Source organism: Muscardinus avellanarius (genome assembly GCF_963383645.1).
Source record: "Muscardinus avellanarius genome assembly, chromosome: 14".
In the NCBI taxonomy this organism is placed as follows: Eukaryota; Metazoa; Chordata; class Mammalia; order Rodentia; family Gliridae; genus Muscardinus; species Muscardinus avellanarius.
In genome coordinates this window covers 27656919-27681993 of record NC_137800.1, presented here as the reverse complement: position 1 = coordinate 27681993, position 25075 = coordinate 27656919, and the positions used below count along the sequence as shown (strand labels likewise).

Below are 25075 nucleotides of genomic sequence, written 5' to 3'. Positions count from 1 at the left end.
TGGCACACAGTTTCCAGTATTATTTTAAAAGTGGACAGAATGGTTTAAAAACAATTGTGAGCTGCCAGAAGGAGTTTCTTGAAAATGTGGACTCTACATCCTAATCAAGTAATCATTGGATTTATTTTTGGATTCCCAAGAACTTGAAAGATGAAGAAGGTGCATTCCTTTTGGGATTCATTCCGTGTTAACTTTGATCTATGTGACTTCTTTTATTAGGGAAGTTATTGCAGCTCACTCAGTAACATCATTGTGACCCTCATGACAACTAGACACCTTTATATTCTGAAATAGCAAAAATAAGTTAAGGACAAACATCACTAACCAACCAATCATTACTGCTTTCAAGTGTCTTTGGAGATCAGGCTCTAGAATAGGAGCAACTAAACTAGAACATTCCCAAAGTTCTCTGATTTTCTGTAATAGTCTGCTAGCTACTAAACTCCATGTATCTTTAGAGTAATATATCACATATTTCCCTTAATAATTTATTAAAACTAATTTTCTTGATAGCAAAAGTCTACCTTCAGCAAGGTGATGAAACTAGCAGATTTTAACAAATTTAAAATTTTTATTATGACATTGTGTAAAATAACTGTTTTATAAGTAATGACATTGGAGTCTAAAAATTTTAAGAAATTCCTAATTTATATACTATTGACTTATGGATGAAAAAAGACAAAATATGTCAATAGTCAATGAACGTATGCAATTTACAAAAATTCTATATTTTGGAATCTAGAATAAATATTAAGAGAACAAGTATTTTTACTAGGCATCAGGCCTACATATTAAAAGAGATGCATATACTTTGTTCTGCATTTTCTTCATTTTTTTCTTGTTTTAAATACTTTTTGCTGTCTTTAAAAATATTGGGTTCTTGGAGGGACCCAGGAATTGTATCTCTTCTTCCTGACCAAATTTCCACTCATTATAAAAAGATGCTATAGCCGGGTGTGGTGGCGCACGCTTGTAATCCCCAGGCTTGGGAAGCAGAGACAGGGGGATCTCGCAGGTTCGAAGCCAGCTGCGCTGGCTTAAGAGACCCTGTTTCCAAATAAAAATATAAAAGAGGTCTGGAAGTATAGCCTGGAGGTAGAAGGGTTCCGTCCCCAGTACCACCAAAAACAAAAAATTGAAGCTATATAAATTAAAACAAAAATTATCACCTCAACGGGGCTACAGTCTGAATTGGAGGATACAGGTCAGTCTGAGTGCTAAGGAAACTTGCTAACTGGATTCTAGAATCAGGTAGAGATACCTGTGTCTCTGCGGGTGAAGCTGAACTGGTCAAGTCTCTAGAGCTGCATTGGAGCCTTCAGTGGGTCACAACACAGCAGATAACCTGCTCTGATATGAATCCAGCTAACTCCAAAGTGGAAGGAAGGCGCAGCCAAAGTGAGAGGCTCACACTGACCATCGACTTTGATGGTTATTCGGCTTATGCAGAAGTTGGATTGATCTTAGGGAATGCCTATTACTGTAAGCTTGATCTGCAGGGTCTTCCAATTATATACCTGCTTTTCCATTTGAAAAATGGACCCGTAGGCCCCGCCCACCGCTGAGGTTGCCGTGGAAACCCAGAAAGCATCATGGCTGCCACCGGCCAGGATGAAGGGTGCTTAAGGCAGCAGTGTGTGTGTGTGTGTGTGTGTGCGCGCGCACGTGTGTGTTACTGGAGGTAGAACCCAACGGCATTCTGTCTTAGCCTTATTTTATTTTATTTTTCTATTTTAAAACATAATCTCGCTAAATTTCTAAGGGCCTTCCTAAATTGCTGAGGCTGGCCTCAAGCCTATGATCTTCCTGTCTTCACCTCCCAGGTACAGAGATTACAGGCATGGGCCATTATGCCTGGCTTCATTTGAAATATCTTTCCTGGAATGAAGCACCACAGTGCCTAGCCATTATTATGCTGCTATTGATCTTGAAAGCACTTCTTTACATCTATAACATTCTGCAAGGAACACCAAAAGCAGTTTTTGATTCTCTCTATTGGGATCATTGTTTTTTGATTTTGAAAAAAATCATGATTTTTGCCTAAGGTCAAGTCAATTTTCCTGCTGTCAGCTCCAAAAACTGCACAAATATTTTAGTCTCTGAAATCTCACAAAACGTGGCACTAAGTCCCTGTGTTGCTTATATTATGCTGACATGGCCTGGACAGGGAAAAGCCACTACCCTAGACCCCCAAGTAAGATGCAGATGAGCTAGTAGTAGTAAAAAACCTGACTCCAGGTATCAGTCAGAATTCTGTTAGGAAAAGAGAAGTCACTTCATGTACTCAACACCAAGGACTTAATGTAAGGAACTGGTTAAATAGATATTACTGCACTGAAAAAACTAAAATGGGGCCATCAAATAATCTCAGAAATTGATGCTCAGGAAGCAATGTATACGTGTTATGGTGGATGTTGAAAGTATAAGAACCTGAGACTTGGAGGAAAAGTGCGGTATACAGACTCAGTCTCCTAGGGAGATGGGTATACAGACTCAGTCTCCTAATGAGATGGGTTTACAGACTCAGTCTCCTAGGGAGATGGGTATATACAGCTGCCAATGAACTTTAGGAGCTCAGACAGACTGCCCTGGAGTCAAACCTGGGTCCCAGACTTCTAAGGAGGGAAACTTCTCAGTGGTTGCTAAAAATCTCTGAGTACGCTGAAACCTGCCAGAAGTTCTAAAAAAAAAAAAAAAAAAAAAAAAAAAGGTGGAGCCTGGAACCAGCTGCCAGTGCCAGAGGAAGCTTTGTTGCTGTGGTGACACAGGAATGAACAGCAAGCAAACTGGAAACAGCAAATCCCTTGTCTCTTCCTCTGGCTGTCTGGCTTCTTCGGCTGCCACTATTGACAGAACATACCAAGTGCTTAGCAAAGGAGAAATACCTTGTGCGGGTTCTTGCTCTCCCAGTGCAGAAAAGTAAAGGGAATTTATTTAACAATCAACACATTTGTTACATAAATGTGACTTCACAGTAAAACCATTCCAAATTAAACCTCAATCTTGAGCCCTACCCTACTGCGCTAGCTGGCCATGACAACCCAAATCTTGGGTTACTCTTCATGCTAAAGCTTAATCCCTTTCTCTTACTTGAGTGGGCCACATATTATTTCTGGCACTCATAAAAACTCTAATATCTCTCTCCTTTCTTCATATTAGTCATTCTGTATAGAATTGCCCCCTTCTCTCATATCCAACAGATCTCCAGGATCATCTTAGCAAAAAGCATTTCTCAATGAGCACACAGTGGTGCCCCGGACTCAAGAACCTTTACAAACTTAACTTGTTTATTGAATTCTCACAACAACCCTGTGAGGTTTATCCTATTTATTTTCATATTTTACAAATAAAAATGGCTAAATATCTTGCCTAGAGACTCACAGCTCAGAAAAGTAGAGTCAGTCCTCCAAAGCCTGTGGCTTAACAAATTATAAATACTGCCTTACTTCAAATCCAGTTCAAAGGTCACCTCCTGTGCCGGGCGTGGAGGCGCACGCTTGTAATCCCCGCACTTGGGAGGCGGAGACAGGAGGATTGGGGTTCGGAGCCAGACTCGCAGGCCTAAGAGACCCCGTTTCCACATAAAAAAGTTTAAAAAAATTAGGTCTGGGAGTGTAGCCCGTGGTAGTATATCCCGGAGGTAGTAGGGCTTCCAGGAACCCCAGTATCACCACCAAAAAAACCCCAACCCCCCCCCCAAAAAAAAAACAAAGGTCACCTCCTCTGAGAAGACTTTCTAGGCTCTCCCAAGCCTTGTTATTTGTCCCATTTGTTCCATCATTGGTCCTAACATATTTCTACCCTGGAAAGGTATAGAGTGTAGGACTGTCAAACAGAACTTCCTGCAGTGATGGCAAAGTGCTTCATCTGTGGTGTCTGGAAGTAGAGCCACAAGCCATGCAGGGCTCCTGCGCAATCAAACTGTGCCCAGTGGCACTGTATTTTATTTAAGTTGACTTAAATTTAAGTGATTTACTTTAATTTTACATGATTACATTATAACACGAGACTATAATGCATCAATAAAAGTATATTAAAATATTTAATTTATGGTCGTTCGTGATCACTCTACTTTTAACTTTTTTCTATTTTTCCTACATTTTTTTTTCTGTACCAGTTATGGAACCCAGGGGCATGCTACCTCCGAGCTACAGCCCCAGCCCCACTTTTTATTCTTTATTTTGAAACAAGGTCTCACTGAATTGCAAAGGGCCTAAGTAGCTGAGGCTGTCCTTGAACCCTGATCCTCCAATGTCAGCCTCCCAAATGCTGGGATTAAAAGCATGCGCAACTATGCCTTTTTTCCTGCATCTTTCACTGATAAATCCCAAGTGACTAGATCAATTCAAGGCATATAGAAAAGACTCAATATTTATTGAATGAATAAATGAATTATGCATAATAGGGCATATTGGTGAAGTGTGAAAAATCTAACCCATAAATTGTTTTCAGAAAGTATGTAGCAGCACACACGCTTGTAATCCCAGTACTTGGAAGGCTAAGACAGGAAGATCGCAGGTTCATGGCCAGCCTCAGCTCTCTGCAATGAGACCCTGTTTCAAAATAAAGAGTAAAAAAATGGGGCTGGGGCTGTAACTCGGAAGTAGAATGCTCCTAGGTTCAGTCCTCAATAGCGCGCACACACACACACACACACACACACACACACACACACACACAGACACACAGTTTTCATATATTATGTAATTTTTATGAATGCATGATGTAATAATTAAGAAAACTGGTATGTTAAATTTTGAACAAAATTTTCCCTTCGCATTTTAAAACTCCTGTCGTTTCCAATTCCCAAACAAACCCCCTGGAGCTTTCTCACATTGGTCCTCAAAATGCTTGATTGATCACAGGACTTTGCCTGAGCAGAAACCACGATATTTAAAATACAAAATTTCGAGCCACGAATCAGTAGAAAAAATAAAGCTCTAAATTGATTGCTACCCAATTAAAACTGAGATGAAAAGCTCTGCCCAAAGTTTAAGCTCTCCAGACTGTCCAAAACCAGAGCCGGATGCTGCTAACCTCCAGTACCCTTCAACCCCCAGCAGAGGCGGAGACCCGTAGGCCCCGCCCACCGCCGCGGTTGCCGTGGAAACCCAGAAAGCGTCATGGCTGCCGCCGGCCAGAATGCAGGATGCTTAACGCAGCCGGCGGCAGCCTCCGCCAAGTCGCCGCCACTCTCGGCGCAACCCCCGCCGCAACCCCCGCCGCCGCCGCCGCCGCCACCGCTGCAGCCCCAGCCGCCGCCTCAGCCCCAGCCGCAGCCGCAGCCGCAGCCTCAACCGCAGAGGCAGCCGCAGCCACAGCCGCCGAAGCCAGCAACTCCGATCCAACGGAAGCCTAAGAAGTTACTCGCCTATCCGCATCCCCCGAGGAACTCCCGCCTGTCCTGTTCTGTTCTGCGCTGGCTCCAGGGCCTGAATCTCAGCTTCTTCCCCAGGAACATCAACAGGTGCCAAGCAAGCCTAGAGCCCAGTCCTCCTCTCCTTCTCCACCTGCGGGTCTAGGCCAGGGGGCTCCAGAGCCTCGGATTGTTTACCCCGACCTGGTTTAGGTTTCAGACCAAGACTCGCCCATTCACAGCACAAACAAAACACAGGAAAACATTTAGGGAGCTAGGCTTAAGAAAAATATGACGAAGCGTTTTCTTCATTTTTTTTTTATTCGACCAATCTTTAAACTGTATACTTAAGCTAATATGCAATGCTTTGGTATTACAAAAAAAAAAAAAAAGATAAAAGAAAAAAAATTATCAAGGCTGCTTCTTCAGGGACACTGGACATCAGTAATAACCAGGGTCACTCCTTCAGAATTTGCTTCTGCTCCGAAGTTTATCAGGGATTTTTAAAAGATGCTGCGTAACTGGCAGTTAATATTTGCTCAGGGAATTCCAACTGAATTCGTTAGAATTTAAGAGCAGGGGTTTTTTGAAGGAAGGACCCTGGTTTACTAATTTCAGCATTCAGGATTCCTTACAAAGATGGATATGAAACTTTGATGCGTGTGAATCACCTGGAGAGCTTGTTAAAGTTAATACGAATTAATAAGTTGGGTTCATTAAAACAACATCAAAGCCTTTGATGTGTATATAATTTTAGAAAATGCTAGTCTGTAGTAAGTCTCTCTGGTGCAATGATCAAATTTTACAACATCTTTTCTGTCTGGAATATTAGATCAGTATTAATTATAAAATAACACTAACAGAAATATTAACTACACTTTATTTAATTTCCTATTGTTATGGATCAGGGATTTTTCAAATGGCTTCCTGATTGCAGAAATATTCTGTATATATTATCCCTGGGACCTTAAAATATCATCCTTTGAAAATGGAACCTCTTTAAAAGTCAAGTTGGATAACTGGGCACAGTTAGAGAAGGTAAATTAGTAATCATTTACTCTTAAGTTTGTTTTTAAAAGGTACATTACAAATGTCATGGATATCTGTGTGTGTGTGTGTGTGTGTGTGTGTGTGTGTGTGACTTTGTGCTGTAATATTACACTGATACTTTGCTATTGACTTGGAAATTTATTCCATGTATCAAATTTATTATATTTCAATTGTTTATGTCATAAATAGTAATTCCATAGTAACAGACTCACCAGTTAGTGAAGGATATAATGGTTGTTTTCCTTGCTGAATAAAAATGTGTTATCTTTGATGATTAATATGTTAAGCACCAGAAAATTAGTTGAGAGATAAAATAAGAATTAAAGTAAATCCATAGTTATTAGTGATTTTTATAGAATTTCTTATGATGAAAATGTTTTCTTTCTACTATTAAAGTTTCTAGCAAGAAAAAAATTTAAATTACCTAAAGAACTTATCCATGGAACAATTCATTGTAAAGCTGGAGTTCCTGAAATATTAATACAAGAGGTTTACACTTTATTAACACACCGAGTGTAAGTTATTTGAATTTTTTTGTGATACAACTTAATGAGAAGCCTTTGCTTATCTTTTGTTACTAACATGCGACTCATCAACAATATTTTCTTTCTTATTTCCAGAATTAAAAGTATCCAGGATGACCTTGTAAATTTCACAGACTATAGTTACCAGATGAATTTGCCCCTGGTTCCCAGGTCTACAGCTTCCAAGTCTATTAAAGATAACATTAGACTATCAGAATTAATCAGCAATCCCAACAAACTCAGCAATGAACGTAAAATAGAGTTCCTCTTCCTTTTACACATGTTGCAAAGAAAATTAAGCAGAAAATTGAATCCAAGTAAGTTTTCCTTAGAAACTCAGCTGAGTTCTCGCAATGAGGGTATTGTTGAGCACAGATGAAATAAAGGCCGGCCGTGGCCCCATTTCTGCTGTACTGGCTAAATGGGAAAAGACGTCTTTTATGTTAGCAGTAGAATGATCATCAGTGGAGTGGCTTACAATTATCCACTGTGATGAAAGCATCTTAACATAGGATATAGATGCTTCTTTTTTAGATAAAAGTCAATCTATTCATGTGAACTTTTAAGGGAAGTTCACATATCAAGTAACTCAAGAGAATCTGAATGTTTAAGAGTGAATCGGGATATATATTCTTTCTTTAGGAAAAGCCTGATTACTAGGATTCATTTTCTATGTGGTCTAGAGTATGGTCAGGGTTACCCTTCCCATGGCAATTTTCCAGACGTGATGCTGGAATAACTGATAACTGTCAAAGCACATTCCTTTACAGTGGTCCCAGGCAGCTGGCAAAATACACTCATATTTCTTCATTAATATTCTCTCTCTCTCTCTCTCTCTCTCTCTCTCTCTCTCTCTCTCTCTCTCTCTCTCTCTCTCGCTTTTCTAGTACTTATTCAGGACACCACTCATGCCGTGAATCTTATTTCACTTGATTTCAGACACTCAGAAAGCTCATCATTCCCATATCTGCAGATCATTCAAGAAATGAGGCAAATATAAGTCGTTAGGATTTCTCTTCTCTTTGAACACCACTTTCTTTTTTAAAAATTTTATCGGTGCATTGTAGGCATACATCTTGATGGGGTACAGGATGGTAGAGGCAGACATGCACACATCACTCATTCAGTCCTTCCACAGTTCCCTCCTCATCCTCCGTTCTCCCTCCTTATGGTTTGGCTTCGTGATTGACTTTGATGTTAGTGAATGTACCACTTTCTGAAGAGCCATTTTTCTCTCTGGTCTCTAGAAGGAGAGGAAAGCAGTAACTTTAACTCCTCCCCCAAAAGTTTGAAAGAGATATTTGGGGGTTTTCTCTTCCTTACGATGTTTGGTTTTTCATCTCCTGTTTTACTTCTTTCTGTTCCTTGTGATCTCTGGCTCTATGCATGAATTTATGAGTAAAGAAAGAATTCATGTTACTAGTTCTTTTGTGGAGTTGTACATTAAGATTTTAAACAACAGAATTTTGCTGTGAATGTATTATATACCCACATGTATATGTGTGTGAACAGCTTAGAGAGGACTAGTAACAATGAATAAACACTTGTGTGTCCTTATGCAGTTTACGAAATGGAACATGACTTATACCTTTCGCTGGCCTTGTGTGTCCCTCACTGATTGCGCTCTCCACACTTCTCCCCATGGGTAATTACTGTCCTGCTGCCCTTTTTAATAATTCCCATAGTGGTGTACACCTGTAATCCCAGTACTTGTGGGGCTGAGAAGGGAGTATCACAAGTTCAAGACCAGCCTCAGCACCTTACAGCTGGGGCTGTATCTTTGAAATAGAATGCCCCTGGGTTCGATCTCCATTACTCCCCCAGCCACAGTTTCATTGCTGGGCATGGTGGTACACATCTGTAATTCTAGTACTAGGGAGGCAGAGTTAGGAGATTCCAGGTTCCAGGACAGCTTCAGCAATTTGCCAAGACTGTGCTTCAAAACAAAATATAAAATAGGATGAGGGTGTAGCTTGGAGGTAGAAGGTCCCTGGTTTCAACCTCCTGTAAAACACACACGCACACACACAGTTTTATTTAGGCACACTGTTTACATGTAATTCTTAACTTCATTCATATATATTATATATAATTTAATATCATTTATCTTCTCAAACTTTATAGTAGCCAGAATGCGTCCCCACATTGCTATGCCTTAAGCCCCAAAGCCTATGAATGTATTACATTATATTGCAAATAAAGCCTTTAAAGACGTAATTAAATACGGACTTTAAATGTGTATTTTGGAGTATTCAGATATATCCAGTCTAGTCACATATGCTATTAAAAGTAGAGAGCGGTGTCCAGCTGGAATTAGAAAAGTTCAGCAGAAAGAGAAGAGAGACTGAAGGGTCATGGATAGGGCTTGGCCAGTCGTTGCTGCCAGGGGGACATGGAAAACTTTAGAAATCGTGTGGCCTAGCTTCTCACAGCAAAGACTGTCCTAGGCTGACAGCCAGCCAAGAAACAGGGACCTCGGTCCCACAAATGCAGGGAAGTGCATTCTGCCAACACCCTGAGCTTGCTTGTGAGGACTTCCCTCTCTGGTGCTCCCAGGAGAAATGCAGCCATGTTAGTGCTTAGATGTCAGCCTTCTGAGATGCCATGCAGAGGACCCGGACTTATTTCCTGAGATAAAAATGGCTATTGTTATAAATCACAAGATTTGCGATAATTTGTGATGGCAGAAATTAAAAATGGGTGCAAACTTCATGCTTAATACTGTTTATACCATTACATTATATATCCTCCTATATTTAAATTGATTAAGTGGAGCCTTTAACTTTTTTTGTTTGTTTCCTTTACAAGTTCAGTGTTTCTAAAGTGACCTAATGCTGCTGGTTAGGCTTTGCTGGCACAAGAGAGTGTATTCTGTCTTGTTTTTTTTTAATGCTTTCAGGTTTCTTTCTTTTTTTTTTCTTTTTTTTTTTTTTTTTTTTTTTTTTGGTGGTACGGGGGTTTCCTGGAAGCCCTTCTACCTCCAGGCTACACTCCCAGACCTATTTTTACATTTTTATTTGGAAACAGGGTCTCCTAAGCCAGTGTGCGTGGCTGGCTTCGAACCTGCACGATCCTTCTGTCTCTGCCTCCTAAGCGCGGGGATTACAAGCGTGCGCCAACACGCCCGGCTGCTTTCAGGTTTCTTACAAACATTTTTAAGTTTGTACATGTGCTTCATGGCAATTTCTGTGAAGGGTGGCGTGTAAGCGCTAGAACTATTTCTCTAATTGATTTTTTTTTTTAAATTGGTGCAATGATTGTGGGACTGGGGATTGAACTCAAAGGCCTTCTACCTTCTATTTTTTCGTTTGGGAACAGGGTTTCAGTAGGTTGTTGAGAGTCTCATCAAGTTGCTAAGGCTAGCCTCAAACCTGTAATCCTCCTGTTTCAGCCTCCCAAGTACTGGGATTACAGACATGTGCCACCATGCCCAGCTAAAGCGCTTCATTCATGCCCAGCTAAAGCGCTTCATTCATCTGCAATTCGTAGGAAGAAGCAACTGTTTCAGCACTACTTTCTGAACAGTCTGTCCTTTCTCCACTGATGGGCACACCCACTCGTGTTTCAAGGTTCCGTGTAGAGGATTCTTGTGTTTTCGTTCTCCATTCAGCTTTGCCAACATATGTGCCACTGCAATACTCATACTGTCCTAATTACTATTACCTTATAATTAAGTGTCCATACTACAGAGTCGCTGAATTTGTTCTATGATGTATCTGGTTGCACGGACCTTTCTTGTTGCATTTACAGAGATTTTTACTATTATTAATTTACAGATACTATTATTATATTTGCATTCAGATGTAAATATAACATTGCATATTATTTTGAGGCTTTTATTTGTTCTCTTTCTGATTCTTGTTTTTCTAGCATCTCTTTTTCTTTTGGGCTGAATGTTTTCCCAAAGACTTTCCAGCGTCAATGTTGAAAAATTTAAATTTCTACTTCTTTTAGTGTTACTCTAGACGTGTTAACATACACATTTATCTTAGTCTAAAAATAATATTTTTACTCCCTCAAACTCTTAAGAACCTCAGATAGTACAACTCGATCCTTTCGTGACAGCCACTTCAAGTCTTCTGTTGCCTAGCATTTTAATCTTTCAAGTATTTTTTAACACTACAAACCAGACCTCATTATTTGTTTTATTCTTATATTTAAAAGCCCATCTTTGCATAGGGCTAAACTGTATGTATATCTATTTGTTTTATTCTTATATTTAAAAGCCCATCTTTGCATAGGGCTAAACTGTATGTATATCTGATGCCTTCTTTTGAACACACCTCTTCTTTATCCACAACCACCTCAAACTTTCTTTCTTTCTTTCTTTCTTTCTTTCTTTCTTTCTTTCTTTCTTTCTTTCTTTCTTTCTTTCTTTCTTTTTCTTTCTTTCTGTGGTACTGTGGTTCCTGGAAGCCATTCTACCTCCGGGCTACACTCCCCGACCTATTTTTTTTAATATATATTTTTATTTGGAAACAGGGTCTCTTAAGCCAGTGCGTCTGGCTTCGAACCTGCTCGATCCCCCTGTCTCTGCCTCCCAAGCGCGGGGATTACAAGCGTGCGCCAACACTCCCGGCTTCAAACATTTTGACTCTTAAGCAGTACCCATTTTTCTGTTTTGATTCTTGGTACTGCTGATTGTAAAAACTTATTCACTACTTGCCAAAGGAATGACTAGTGATGACTGTATTTTTAGAAGGCTACTGATCTTAGCCCTCACAAAACATGGCATAAGGAAAGATGATCTTAGACACTTTTTCAGCCTCAGTGAAGAGCAGGAAGTGACTTTTAGAAGCAAGGGGAATTTGCCCAAGTCTTGCAATTTGTAGGATCAGTTAGAAAGAAATGCGAGAATAATTTTAAGCCACTGTTTTTATAGTATGTTTGCAAAATGAAATAGGTGATGGATGATTTTATTTATGTAAAATAAAAATAGGTAAAACTAACACGATGAAGCAGTCAGGAAAGCATTTCCTTTTTAGAGTACTGTCTGGGAGTGACAGCAGAGGGCTTGGGGGTACTGATAATATGTCATTTCTTGGCATGGGTGATAATGCCTTGCTTTTTTCGTTCCAGTTTTCATTGGAATGAATTAAACCGATTTGTTCACCTTCTTGGATATGTTATTGAATTAAATGTGTCAAAAACAAATAGAAACATAAAGATTATTACCTTTAGAGTATTTTTTAAAAATAACTACTCTGTGCATTGAAGACCTTGAACAATGTGCATGTCTGGGGGTGTAGGCTGTTAACCTATGTGTTCATACCACTTTATAACACGAAAACCAAATGTTTAAATATTTTGCCTAATTTTTAATTGTGGTGCTATATTTTGGCATTGGCCATTATGATAATGAAGAAACAACTTTTATGTCTGTATTCTCTAGAGTGGTTTGAAGTCAAGCCAACAGTGGGAGTAGTCACTCTTGATCACCTTCCTTTCCAAAGTCCTAAGCGCAAATGCAATCCAAAGGTTTCCAAGGAGAGAGTGGCTCCTGTTTTACGTAAGTTTTGCTTCTTTCTGCCTGTTAAATGGATGTATTTTTATCTTACTTTACTCAACTGAAGTTTTAAAAAAAATAGTTAATATTGGACAAGGCCAACATTTGGTCAAAAACGATGTATTCAGTTATATATGGTGATGCACTGATTGTGGAGAGGACTGTAGTCTGCCACCTCTCACTGGCTGCTACTGAATATATCGAGCTTCTCATTTATCTGTAAGTAGATGAGTCTGAACCAAATGAAGCTATTGGCAGGCTCAAAACTCAGTAAGTCAAGCCTGGTGTGGTGGCACATGCTTATAATTCCAGTACTTGGGAAGTTGAGGCAGGAGGACCACAGGTTTGAGAAGAGCCTTAGCAATTTAGTGAGACACGCCAGCAATTTTGTGAGACCTTGTTTAAAAAAAAATCTAAAAAAGGTCTGAGGATATAGCTTAGAGGTAGAATACCCAAGTTCAATCCTCAGTAGTAAAAAAAAATAAAAAGTATTTTACATTTTTGATGGTTGAAGAACATGTCAAAAATTTTTCTGACACATGAAAATGGTGTGAAATTGAAGTTTTTGTGTTTATAAGTATGACTGGACATAGTCATGCACACTTGCTTTATTTCTTGTCTAAGGGGGCTTTTTCCCTATAGTAACAAGTTTGTGTAGTTGCCAAAGAGATTTTATGACTCACAAATTAGTTGACAGGTTTAGCAAGTAAAAGCACAGGGTAACACAACAGTGTGTGTGTGTGTGTGTGTGTGTGTGTGTGTGTTACCCAGGAGCATTCTGTGTCCATGCTACACCATCAGTCATTTTTATTTATTGTTTGTTTTGAACCAACCAAGATCTTGCTATGTTGCTAAGAATCTTGAGGCTGGTCTTGAATCTGAAACCTTCCTGTCTCAGATTCCCACCCAAGTACTGTGATTACAGGTGTACACCATCACACCTAGCTTAAACAAATAATTTTGAAGACAAATGTTGGAGCAAAATTTCACTAAAAATTAAATCTGAAATTTAAATTTAAGTGATCTGTAGTTTATCTGGCAACCCTACTGCAAATTCTAAAATATTATCAGGAGCTTTAGAGAAAACTATTTGTGCATCTGCTCCAGAGCATGTTTACTTAAGTATTAAAAAGGACTTCATAGGGGTGGAACGGTCTTTGTTTACATCAGGTCTTGGTAGAGCAATTCCACGTCAATCCATTTTTTAGCCTTAGGACTTTTCAGAGCTTTTAGTATACTTTTAAAGAACGAGGTGTTTTCCAAAATTTTATAACATATTACTATTAATTTTTGGCTATGGCCTTGTAGAACAAGTGTTCCTCAGAGCACACTTCTTAATATCCAAACAAAAGTTCAATCCACCAAAATCCCTCTAGCTCATCATATAACCGAGGCATATAGTACTAAGCACACATGCTCATGCGTTTGTGTGTATGTGCGTGTGGGTACTGGTAATTGAACACAGGGGTATTCTACCTCTGAGCTATTCTCCCAGCCCTAATTTATTTTTAGTTTGAAACAGGGTCTCACTAGGTTTATGAGCATCTCACTACTTGTTGAGGCTGTCTGTGGGCCTGCGATCCTATTGTCTCAGCCTTCTAATTACTGGGATTATAGGCTGTGTTGTATAGTTTCACCTTCAGATTCTGGGAATGCACTCTTTCAGCTTGCCTTTGTCTCCTTCTGTTGTTGACATACGCCATAAAAGTTCCAGTGGAGTGGAAGATTACCTGGGGTAAGATAAGCATGGAGAAGAGCTTAAGATGGGCACAGGGGCTTGGGATAGAGATGGCAGGGAGAGTTTTGATTTTTTTCACTTGCTTATCTCTTTCCCCTATGGCCAATTAGATCTGACTAGGATGGGAGGGATTGGGGACCTGCAATGAAAAGGTGTGAAGGACTGGTAATGAGTCACAGTTTTGCTTTCTTCCTATGTAAGAAATAGATAAAATGGCCCGGCATGATGGCACACACTGTAATTAATCTAAGTACTTAGGAGGCTGAGACAGATCAGTCACAAGTTCATGGGCAGCCTCAGCAACTTATCGAGGCCCTCCACAACTGAGACTATAACGCACCAATAAAAGCTTATAAAATAAAATAATAAAATAGGGCTGGGGGTGTAGCTCAAAGGCAGAAGGCCCCTGGGTTCAATCTCTAGTAGCACACTGTGTGAGTGTGTGTATGTGTGTGTCTGTATATGTACACAAAAACCATGCTTGCTGCGATTTGAATTCCTAACTGCTGTTATCTTTTGGAAAATTTTCAAAGTTCACATAAGTGCTTAGAAAATTTGTATGCCATCACCACCTCAGGATTCCAGATAGAATGAATCTTTTCTTTTATGATTTTAATAATGCATCAGTTCCTGTAGAGTCTCCTCCATTTCATTCCTTCTGCATTCTCTTCTATGATGCTCGGATGCTGATTCCTTTTCACTCCAACGGCTTTCTCCTCTTCAAAATGATTGATGGGTTTATGGGGGCGGGGAGCTTTCCCTGGACGGGGCTTATCAGAAAGGGCTGGTGCACACACTTTCATTCTTTCCTCACGCCCATTCCAGATACCTGACTTCTCTTAGTAGACACACATGGAATTAACGAATGGTGTGAATTCAATTTTGGTGATTCTACAGATGAGAACAACTCTGTTTAGCACTAAATCATTTTTTTCTAAATTCATTAAAGGGATTCCATTTCATTTGTTTCAGTGGTTAGTTCAGGTTGGCTACCATAAATTGAAAGTTAGTGGGAGAAAAGGCAAGAGCAGAAGAATGTAGGAACTCAATTTCACCACTTAAGGTTGCGCACAGTGGCAACCAGGCTGCTCACTGGGAAATCTTCCATGAAGCAGCACATTATCTTTGCTTCAATTTTTTTTAACTCTTAAGTTTCTCTATATTTATACCTAAATCAGTGCCTAGCAAAATAATGGGTCAACAAAAGATACATTTTTTTAGTTCTCACTGGTTCCTCACAATAGAAGTGAGTGACCTAGAGTGGGTGGCCAGGATGGAGGCCTTAGTGTAATCAGAGTTCCATAAACTGTATTAGGAGTCACATATATTTGCCAAACCTAAGTATAAAGTCATGCTGCTGTTGCCTCGGCTGCTTTCTGAAGCAACATCTAAAAATAGTTGAGTCATATTCAGTATCAGATGCACCAAAATAAGCCCCGGATATTTTTAAGCACTGCTGATGACTTTTGGAGACGGGTGACATGACATTCAGATGATTTTTCTTCTAATCCACGACTACGATAATGTGTGATTTAAATATTCTGTTTACCACGTATTTAACCTGTGCTTAGTCTGCCAACCATTCTATACATATGCGTATGTATTATATCTATTTGCTGTGTAAATATTTAATAGAACAAATTAATTTTAATTTTGTTTATTTAAATATCCCAGCAAAGACAGGTGATAGTGGCATTCCCCATAAAGAAATTCATGTGAAGCAACCTGGAAATCAATACTGTTTATCTCAAATGAGAATTATCAAAAATACAGAAGAGAAACATTGAAAGGCACCTGTCAAAATGGCTTTGAAGAAGTGACACCACCATCTCATGCCATATTATGGGGATATAATCACTTCATCTTGGATGCATTTCAATAATAAAGTGGTGTTTATCCATAACCGGGCTAAAGAGTATTTCTTTTCTGTTCAACGCAACAATCATTTATTAAACACCTATGCCAAGTACTGTTGAAGATACAAAATCAGTTAGTACAGAACAAAAATAAGCATAAGGTACAGTTAAACATAGTTCACCATGATTAGTAAGTACCTTCCCATAAATCTTGTAGGAACAGTAAGCCTTCCTTAGTATTACATATTTTCCTTATTAGAAAATGAGTTTCTACTTTGCCTGGTATTGTATATTTATATATCACATTCATGAATAATAATTTATTTGGATGATTTTTATTACACTTTAGCTCAAAGAAAATTTTGTTCATTTCTGTGAATAATTTTACTATAAACCATTTTTAAACAATATATGCCCCCCACATTGATAAGAAGTTATGGGGAAAAATAATGCTTTTATTGGAATTTGGTTCTGGTGTTCAGCAATCCATTTGGTTAAATTAAAAAATCTTTTTTTTTTTTTTTTTTTTTTTTTTTTTTCAAAATGGCGACTGAGGGACACAGCACCTCTCAGTAGCTGAAGTAAATAAAGTTTAAATACTGAGAAAGCAGTGTCTAAATCAACAAAACAAATACATACCAGGAACCAAAACACATCCTGTACCTCGGCGGAACCCTGAACTTGAACAAGAAGAACAAAGATCGGACACGGGACCTGCTGCAGATACAATCTGACCGCGGACCAGAACGCTGAACCGCGGGCTGCTTTGGCAGCTGTCCAAGGAGCTGCCTGCCCGATATTTCCACGGCAAGATAATCCGGGAATAAAAACGGACTTAGGACCGCATCCTAAGCAGCGAGCAGCACCCTCCAGAACTCTGTCTGCCCACCAGCGACCGGATCACATCGGCACAGAGACTCACACGGATTCCTGCACCAAGACAGGTACCTGAGGGCGCCCTAGTAACTGGGGTCCTAGCGTGTGCGGAGTCGCAGTCTCAAACCCCCACCACGGGCTCAAGCCTCAGAGCACTCTCCTCGCGCTTCCTGCCTGTCCCCTACTAGTAATCAGCGCCTGTACACTGCCCTCCTAAATTGGAGCCTGCTTCTGTGGCTAACCCCTGCCACCTTGCCAGAGCCTACCCTCCAGGCTGCAAAAGCACTGGGAGACCCGGAAATCTCCTTGGGGCACCCCCAGCCTCTACGTCCCGCGGGACGCAGAGACCATTGCTGGACACCGCACACTGGAACCTTGAGCACCTACCCTGCACCCCTGGCCCACCGCGGGGTATTCCCAACCTCCTGGTAGCCAGATGCTTAGTTCTAAGTGAGAACACAGCTCAATACACCTTGGAAGAACATACCAGCAGCAATAGACAGCTGCACCCACTCTCACTAGGGTCCAGTATTAACAGGGCATCCAGCCTGCACTCTTGGAATAGGCAGAGCTCTGGCAGTAAGTGTGGCCACCCAGGAACCAGCATTCATTTGCCCAGGGCACATCTTGGGACCACACCTGGCTAGCCCAGCTGGAATTTCCAGAGACACAAGAAAATCCATCGGGCCACAAAATCTGCTCAGGACCTCAGGGGGAAGTGCCAATTACACTTTAGTCACTCTCCACCCCTGCTGTAGGGAAGCACAGGCTGGAGGCGAGGGTGGTGAGTGCAGATGTGCTGACCACAGGTTAGAATTTCGCAGAATCTGTGAACTGTACAGAATCAAATAACAGTGAAACCAGACACCCGGACACATAAACCTAAAGCAGCTAAAGGAGAAAAAGGTGTCCAAACACCCAGAGTGACTTAAGAAGATAAAAATAGAGTACAAAGAAAACTAAGAGACATTGGACGGTATCCTGAAAGCTACCAAGCAATCAGATACACACATATTATATGGACCTGACCCCATATGCGTAAATAAGTAGGACTGTTTGTTTTACTTTTAATGTGGATGTTATGTTTTCTTTTGCTTTTAAAGTGCTTTTGTTTTAGTATGGTTATTGCTGTTTTCTTTTTTTTTCTTTTTCTTTCTTCTTTTAATCCAAACTTCTCTTACTTTAACTTGTTGTTTTATATATATATACATTGGATAGTTTGCCTTATTTCTTTATTTCACACGGCTGCTAGTTCCTTTTATTTTATTCCTCTTCCTTTTTCCTCTTTCTTCCCTTTTCCTTCCTTTTCTTTCATTCTCCTCCTTTGATTGGTTTACCTTCCTTTTTCTTGGATTACATAATAGTCTTGGTATCTTGAGCGGATTCTTTTTTTTTTTTTTTTTTTTTTTTTATGTCTGCCTGCTCCTACCAGCATCCCTATTTACAAACCTTCCCACACTAACCTACATACATTTCTCCCCCAAAACTTTTCCCCATAATATACCTCATGGTTTAAAACTCAAAGTATTTTTTATATCCATAACTACTCTACTAACAACAAGAGTCCTAGTAGTTAACTCTCTCTCATTCATAGCAAGTTATTACTTTATCATACTTAAAGTCCTTCTCAACCTAACATATCCTCCACCTAATCTGACTCCTTTACCCATCACCCCAGCTCCTCCCACATCACCCACTTTCAACACTGGAAAGGCTCTGCTGACTGGCCGACACTCCTAAACTCCTAATATTAAGATTTGACTAAACACATTACTCACGAACGATGGGTAGAAATCAGAAAAACAGGACAGAGAACACTATAAATATGAGAACCAGGAGTTATGAAGAGACAGCAGAAATCACGAATACTGACCTACTAGAAATGCAAGAAGGGGAGTTCAGAATCTTGTTGTTCAATATGATGAAAGGTTTTAAAACAAGTATAGAGGAGGTTAAAGGTGAAATAGAAACACTAAAAAAGAATCAGAAAGAGGTCTGGAATGAAATGAAAGAGGCAATAAGTGAAATGAAGACAGCAATAGAAAGAAACTCTGGAAGATTAGATGAAATGGAAAACAGAATATCAATATTAGAAGACAGTACATCCCAAACCGAAAACACAGTCAGCGATATACAGAAATCTTTACAGCAACAAAACCTAAACATCCAGCAATTATGGGATAATATGAAGCGCCCTAATTTACGGATAATAGGCATTGAGGAAGGGATAGAGGTACAGACCAAGGGCATATGTAATATCTTCAAGGAAATAATCTCAGAGAATTTTCCAAATATGGAAAGAGACTTGAATCTTCAAGTACAGGAGGCATACAGAACTCCACTGAGACAGGACCAAAGAAAAACCACTCCACGCCACATAATAACCAAATTGACCAGCATAGAGGCCAAGGAAGGAATCTTAAAAGCAGTAAGAACAAAAGGACAGGTGACATATAGAGGCAAAACAATAAGAATCACCCCAGACTATACAACCCAGGTCAGGAATGCTAGGAGAGACTGGTATGACGTGATTCAGACCCTGGAAGAACATAACTTCCAGCCCAAATTAATCTACCCAGCAAAACTACTATTCAAGATCAATGGGGAAGTCAAAGTCTTTCAGGATAAACAGAATCTCAAAAAATTCATGAATTCAAAGCCAACACTAGAGAAAATTCTTAAAGAAATAAATCATAAGGAAGAAAAAAGAAGCAGACTCCAGAATCAGAGAAGCGAGGAAGTTAATAAGTGGGCCATTTAAGTAAAGAAGAAAGATCACAACACCCAAGAGTAGACAGAACACAAAATGGCAGAAAACAAAAAGCATATTTCAATAATATCACTTAATGTCAAAGGACTTAACTCACCAATCAAAAGACATAGACTGGCAATGTGGATTAGGAAACATAATCCAAACATATGCTGTCTGCAAGAAACTCACCTCACAGCCAAAGACATTCACAGGTTGAAGGTGAAAGGATGGAAAAAGATATACCATGCCACCAGTGACCGAAAAAGAGCAGGGGTAGCAACCCTGATATCCAACAAAACAGACTTTAAAATAAAACACATCAAAAGAGACAAATCAGGGCACTTCCTTTTATTAAAAGGAACAATACACCAAGAAGATATAATGATAGTAAATATTTATGCCCCAAATGTGGGTGCAACCACATTCGTAAAACAAACCCTTCTGGACATAAGATCCCAAGTAGACCCAAATACAATAATTCTGGGAGACTTTAATACGCCTCTCACACCACTGGATCGATCTTCGAGGCAAAAGATGAGTAAAGATGCTCTAGAACTAAAGGAAACCATAAACCAAATGGACCTAATAGACGTTTTCAGAGTATTTCAACCAGGAACTACAGAATACACTTTCTTCTCAGCAGCCCATGGAACCTTCTCCAAAATAGATCACATCCTGGGACACAAAGAAAATACCAGCAAATTCAAAAAATGTAATATAATCCCATGCATCTTTTCAGACCACAATGGAATAAAAGTAGAAATCAACAACAGGAAACTCGAAAGAAAGTATTCAAATTCATGGAGAATGAATGATACACTACTAAATGACGAATGGGTAAGAGCAGAAATTAGGGAAGAAATAAAGAAATTTATGGAAACAAACGAAAACAGAGACACAACCCACCAAAACCTATGGGACACCATGAAGGCAGTACTAAGAGGAAAGTTTATCGCATTGAGTGCCCACATAAAAAGGATGGAGAACCACCAAGTAAAGAACCTAATGAAACAACTCAAGGATCTAGAAATTCTGCAACAATCCATTCCCAAAGCCAGCAGAAGACGAGAAATCATCAAAATTAGAGCAGAAATAAATGAAATAGAGAACAAAAAAACAATTCAAAGAATCAATAAAACAAAAAGTTGGTTCTTTGAAAAGATTAATAGAATTGATAAACCCCTGGCCAACCTAACCAAAAGAAAAAGAGAATCAACTCAAATTACCAAAATTAGAAATGAAAAAGGAGATATCACCACTGATAGTGAAGAAATTCAAAACATTATCAGAAACTACTTTAAAAATTTATACTCCAATAGATTTGAAAACCTGGATGAAATCGACAGATTTCTAAACACAGTTAACCTTCCTACACTCAACCAAGAGGACATAGCAAGCCTAAACCAACCAATAACAACCAAAGAAATAGAAACGGCAATAAAAATTCTTCCACCAAAGAAAAGCCCAGGCCCAGATGGGTTCCCAGCTGAATTCTACAAAACCTTCAGTGAACAACTAATACCAATACTTCATAACACGTTCCGGGAAATTGAAAGAGATGGAACTCTTCCAAATTCCTTCTATGAGGCCAGTATCACATTAATCCCCAAACCAAATAAAGATACCTCAAGAAAGGAAAACTACAGACCAATATCCTTAATGAACATAGATGCAAAAATTCTAAACAAAATACTAGCTATACGCATTCAAAACTATATCAAGAGAATAATTCATCACGACCAAGTCGGTTTCATCCCAGAAAAACAAGGCTGGTTCAACATACGCAAATCAATACATGTTATTCACCACATAAATAGAACCAAGAACAAAAACCACATCATCATAGCAATAGATGCTGAAAAAGCATTCGACAAAATCCAACACCCATTTATGTTAAAAACACTGCAAAAAATTGGGATAGAAGGAAAGTACTTCAACATCATCAAGGCAATATACTGCAAACCCAAAGCCAACATTATATTGAATGGGGAAAAACTGCAAGAATTTCCGCTACAGTCAGGAACAAGACAAGGATGCCCACTTTCACCTCTCCTTTTCAATATAGTCCTTGAGACTCTTGCTGCAGCAATCAGACAAGAGAAGGAAATCAAAGGAATCCACATAGGAAGAGAGGAAGTGAAATTATCCTTATTCGCAGATGACATGATCCTTTACCTGGAAGACCCAAAGAACTCAACCAAAAGACTTCTGGAGCTGATCGACAAATTCGGCAAAGTCGCAGGTTACAAAATCAACCTAAAGAAATCAGTGGCCTTTCTTTATGCCAACAACGAATCCACAATGAAGGAAACAAAAACAACAATTCCATTCACTATAACCTCAAAACCAATAAAATACCTAGGAATAAACCTAACCCAAGATGTAAAAGACCTCTACAACAAAAACTATAAAACATTAAAAAAAGAAATAGAAGAAGACCTTGGAAGATGGAAAGATCTCCCGTGCTCATGGATAGGCAGAATAAATATCATCAAAATGGCCATTCTGCCAAAACTGATCTATAGGTTCAATGCAATTCCCATTAAAATACCAGTGACATTCTTCAGAGACCTAGAAAAATCAATCATGAACTTCATATGGAGAAAGAAAAGACCTAGAATAGCCAAAGCAATTCTCAATAACAAGAAACACGCAGGAGGCATTACAATCCCAGACTTCAAACTATACTATAGAGCAATAGTAGTAAAAACAGCATGGTACTGGCACAAAAACAGATATACTGACCAGTGGATTAGAATAGAAGATACAGAAACAAACCCACACATCTTTAGTCAATTAATCTTTGACAAAGGGGCCAAACACATACGCTGGAGAAAAGACAGCCTTTTCAACAAGTGGTGCTGGGAGAACTGGCTAGCCATTTGTAAAAAGATGAAGCTAAACCCCTATATCTCACCTAACACAGGAATCAACTCAAGATGGATCAAAGACTTAGAAATTAGACCTGAGACGGTGAAGTTAGTAGAGGAGAACATAGGTTCAACACTACAACATATTGGCACAGGCAGTAACTTTCTCAACAAAACCTCCAAAGCTCAGGAAATTAAAGCAAGAATAAACAAGTGGGATAACATTAAACTAAAAAGTTTCTTCTCATCAAAGGAAACTATCAATAACCTAAAGAGGAAGCCTACAGAATGGGAAAGGATCTTTACCAGCCACCATTCTGATAGGGGGCTAATATCCAGAGTATACAAAGAGCTCAAAAGGCTCTACACCAACAAAACAAACAACCCAATCAAGAAATGGGCAAATGAACTAAATAGACACTTCACAAAAGAAGAGATACAAAGGGCTAATAGATACATGAAAAGATGTTCTTCATCACTGGCCATCAGGGAGATGCAAATCAAAACTACACTGAGATTCCATCTAACCCCAGTGAGAGTAGCAAGCATAAAGAAATCAAACAACAACAAATGCTGGCGAGGATGTGGGGAAAGAGGAACTCTTTTACACTGTTGGTGGGAGTGCAAACTAGTTCAGCCACTATGGAGATCTGTGTGGAGATTCCTAAGAAAGGTGGGAATAGATCCACCATATGATCCAGCTATACCACTCCTGGGTATCTTTCCAAAAGGGTTGAATTCAGAGAAATACAGCAACATATGCATACCTATGTTCATAGCAGCACAATTTGTAATAGCCAAAATATGGATCCAACCCAGATCACCATCAACAGATGAATGGATAGCAAAACTGTGGGAAATACACACAATGGAATTCTATTCAGCCATAAAGAAGAACAAAATTTTATCATTTGCAAGAAGATGGAAAGCCCTGGAAAGCATCATGTTAAGTGAGATCAGCCAAGCACAGAAGGAGAAGATACACATGTTTCCTCTAATATGCCCAAACTAGAAAACACAAAGGATACCAGTAGGACCCCAGATATTAGAGGGGAAATACTAGCTAAGTTTTAATGGAAAGATAGGAGAGGAGAAAGGCCGATCTTGATTAAGGAGCATCTTCACCTGAACATGTGTAAAATTATGAATAAGACATGGTTAACCTGGCCAACCATTGGTGGGGGGGGGGGAGAAAATGGGGGCGGGGGGAGAGGGCACCAAATATAGTGTAAATGTATACTATTTATGTTCAATAAAAAATTGTTAAAAAAAAAAAAAAAAAAAAAAAAAAAAAAAAAAAAAATCTTTACCAGTTGGTGTTGGGCCCCCTTATTAATTAATTATTTTGTGGTACTGGAGATTGAACCCAGAGACTTTCTTCCTCCGAGCTACAACTTCAACCCATTTATATTTTAAATGTTTTGTTTGGAAACAGAGTCTCTCAAAGTTGCTGAGTTTTGCTACATTGCTGAGGCTGTCCTTGAACCTCCAAGCCTCCTATCTCTGCCTCTTTCAAGTATTGGTTACAGGCATGTGCCACCACGTCTTTCTGGCTCCCGTATTTTTATTGAAGGGAAAGAAGAGCAAATTGATATTTTCAAAGATATATATTTTTATATATTCTTGGTAAATATGTTACATATTCATATGTGCAAATTTTTCTTCAGCTGGAATTAGTCATGTTTTAATGCTATGTCATTAACAGTCTTGTTTGACTTCCAAGATGAATACTATTAACACTGAATTTCATAACATGCATGTAAGTTTCCAGCCATGTATTAAGTTTCTCTGCTTTTTTCAACAGTTCAGATGTTTTATTAGCATTTCTGCCCCCAGAGACTTTCTTCTTAAATTTTACATTTTTGAATAGATAATATTTAGGAAGAAAGATTCAAGCAATCTGATGATAGATAATTTTTAGGAATATATCCAGAATCCAGTTTCATCTGACTTGAGATCCAATTCAAATGACATCTTAACTAGATATAGATAATTTACCTGCCGCCTTGCACTCTAGGGGGACAATCTAGAGCATTACTTTATAAGAATATTTTAACTGATGAGATATAGTTCCTTAGGAGAAGGTCTTAAAAAGTCTCTGATAGTTTTAAAAAAATCCATAGAAAATGATTATGTTTGGGTAAACAGTTAAATAGTTGCTTCTTTTTTTCTCTTGGTTTTTTAGTCAATCCTTTGAAAGAGCTAATCACTCATGTCCTGATTAGGGTAAAAGTTCCCAAGACTCCTGTGGAACCTACGGAGATTGTGGGAAATATTAAATATTCTCTAGGACTTCTCACACGATGAATTAAGAAATGAAGTTAGAAAATCTGGTTAAAGTGATTAACCTCAAGAAATTCTTGAGGATGAATTGTATCTTTGACAGAAGGAAACAATTTCGTGTTCTAGGAGCTAAAGTAGCTTCTTCACAGCAACAGAACCTTCCCAACCAACTGGAAGAATGGTTATTCAGGGAATTGAAGTTAAGTTACTATGATATGAAGTTTTTCCTTTTTTCCATTGCGCGTGCACGTGTGTGTGTGTGTG

At 39.1% G+C, this 25075-nt stretch overlaps 1 protein-coding gene across 1 annotated transcript; it reads left to right on the top strand.

Moving 5' to 3' along the window:
• Positions 1–5123: 5123 nt before the first annotated feature.
• Positions 5124–24835, top strand: SPATA4 (spermatogenesis associated 4; the record flags this gene model as incomplete). The annotated part of the gene is made up of 7 exons (XM_080710230.1): positions 5124–5198; positions 5322–5467; positions 6265–6394; positions 6803–6921; positions 7027–7247; positions 12323–12439; positions 24714–24835. The coding sequence occupies 7 exons, from the start codon at positions 5124–5126 to the stop codon at positions 24833–24835; spliced, it is 930 nt and encodes a 309-aa protein (XP_080566356.1).
• Between the last annotated feature and the right edge of the window lie 240 nt (positions 24836–25075).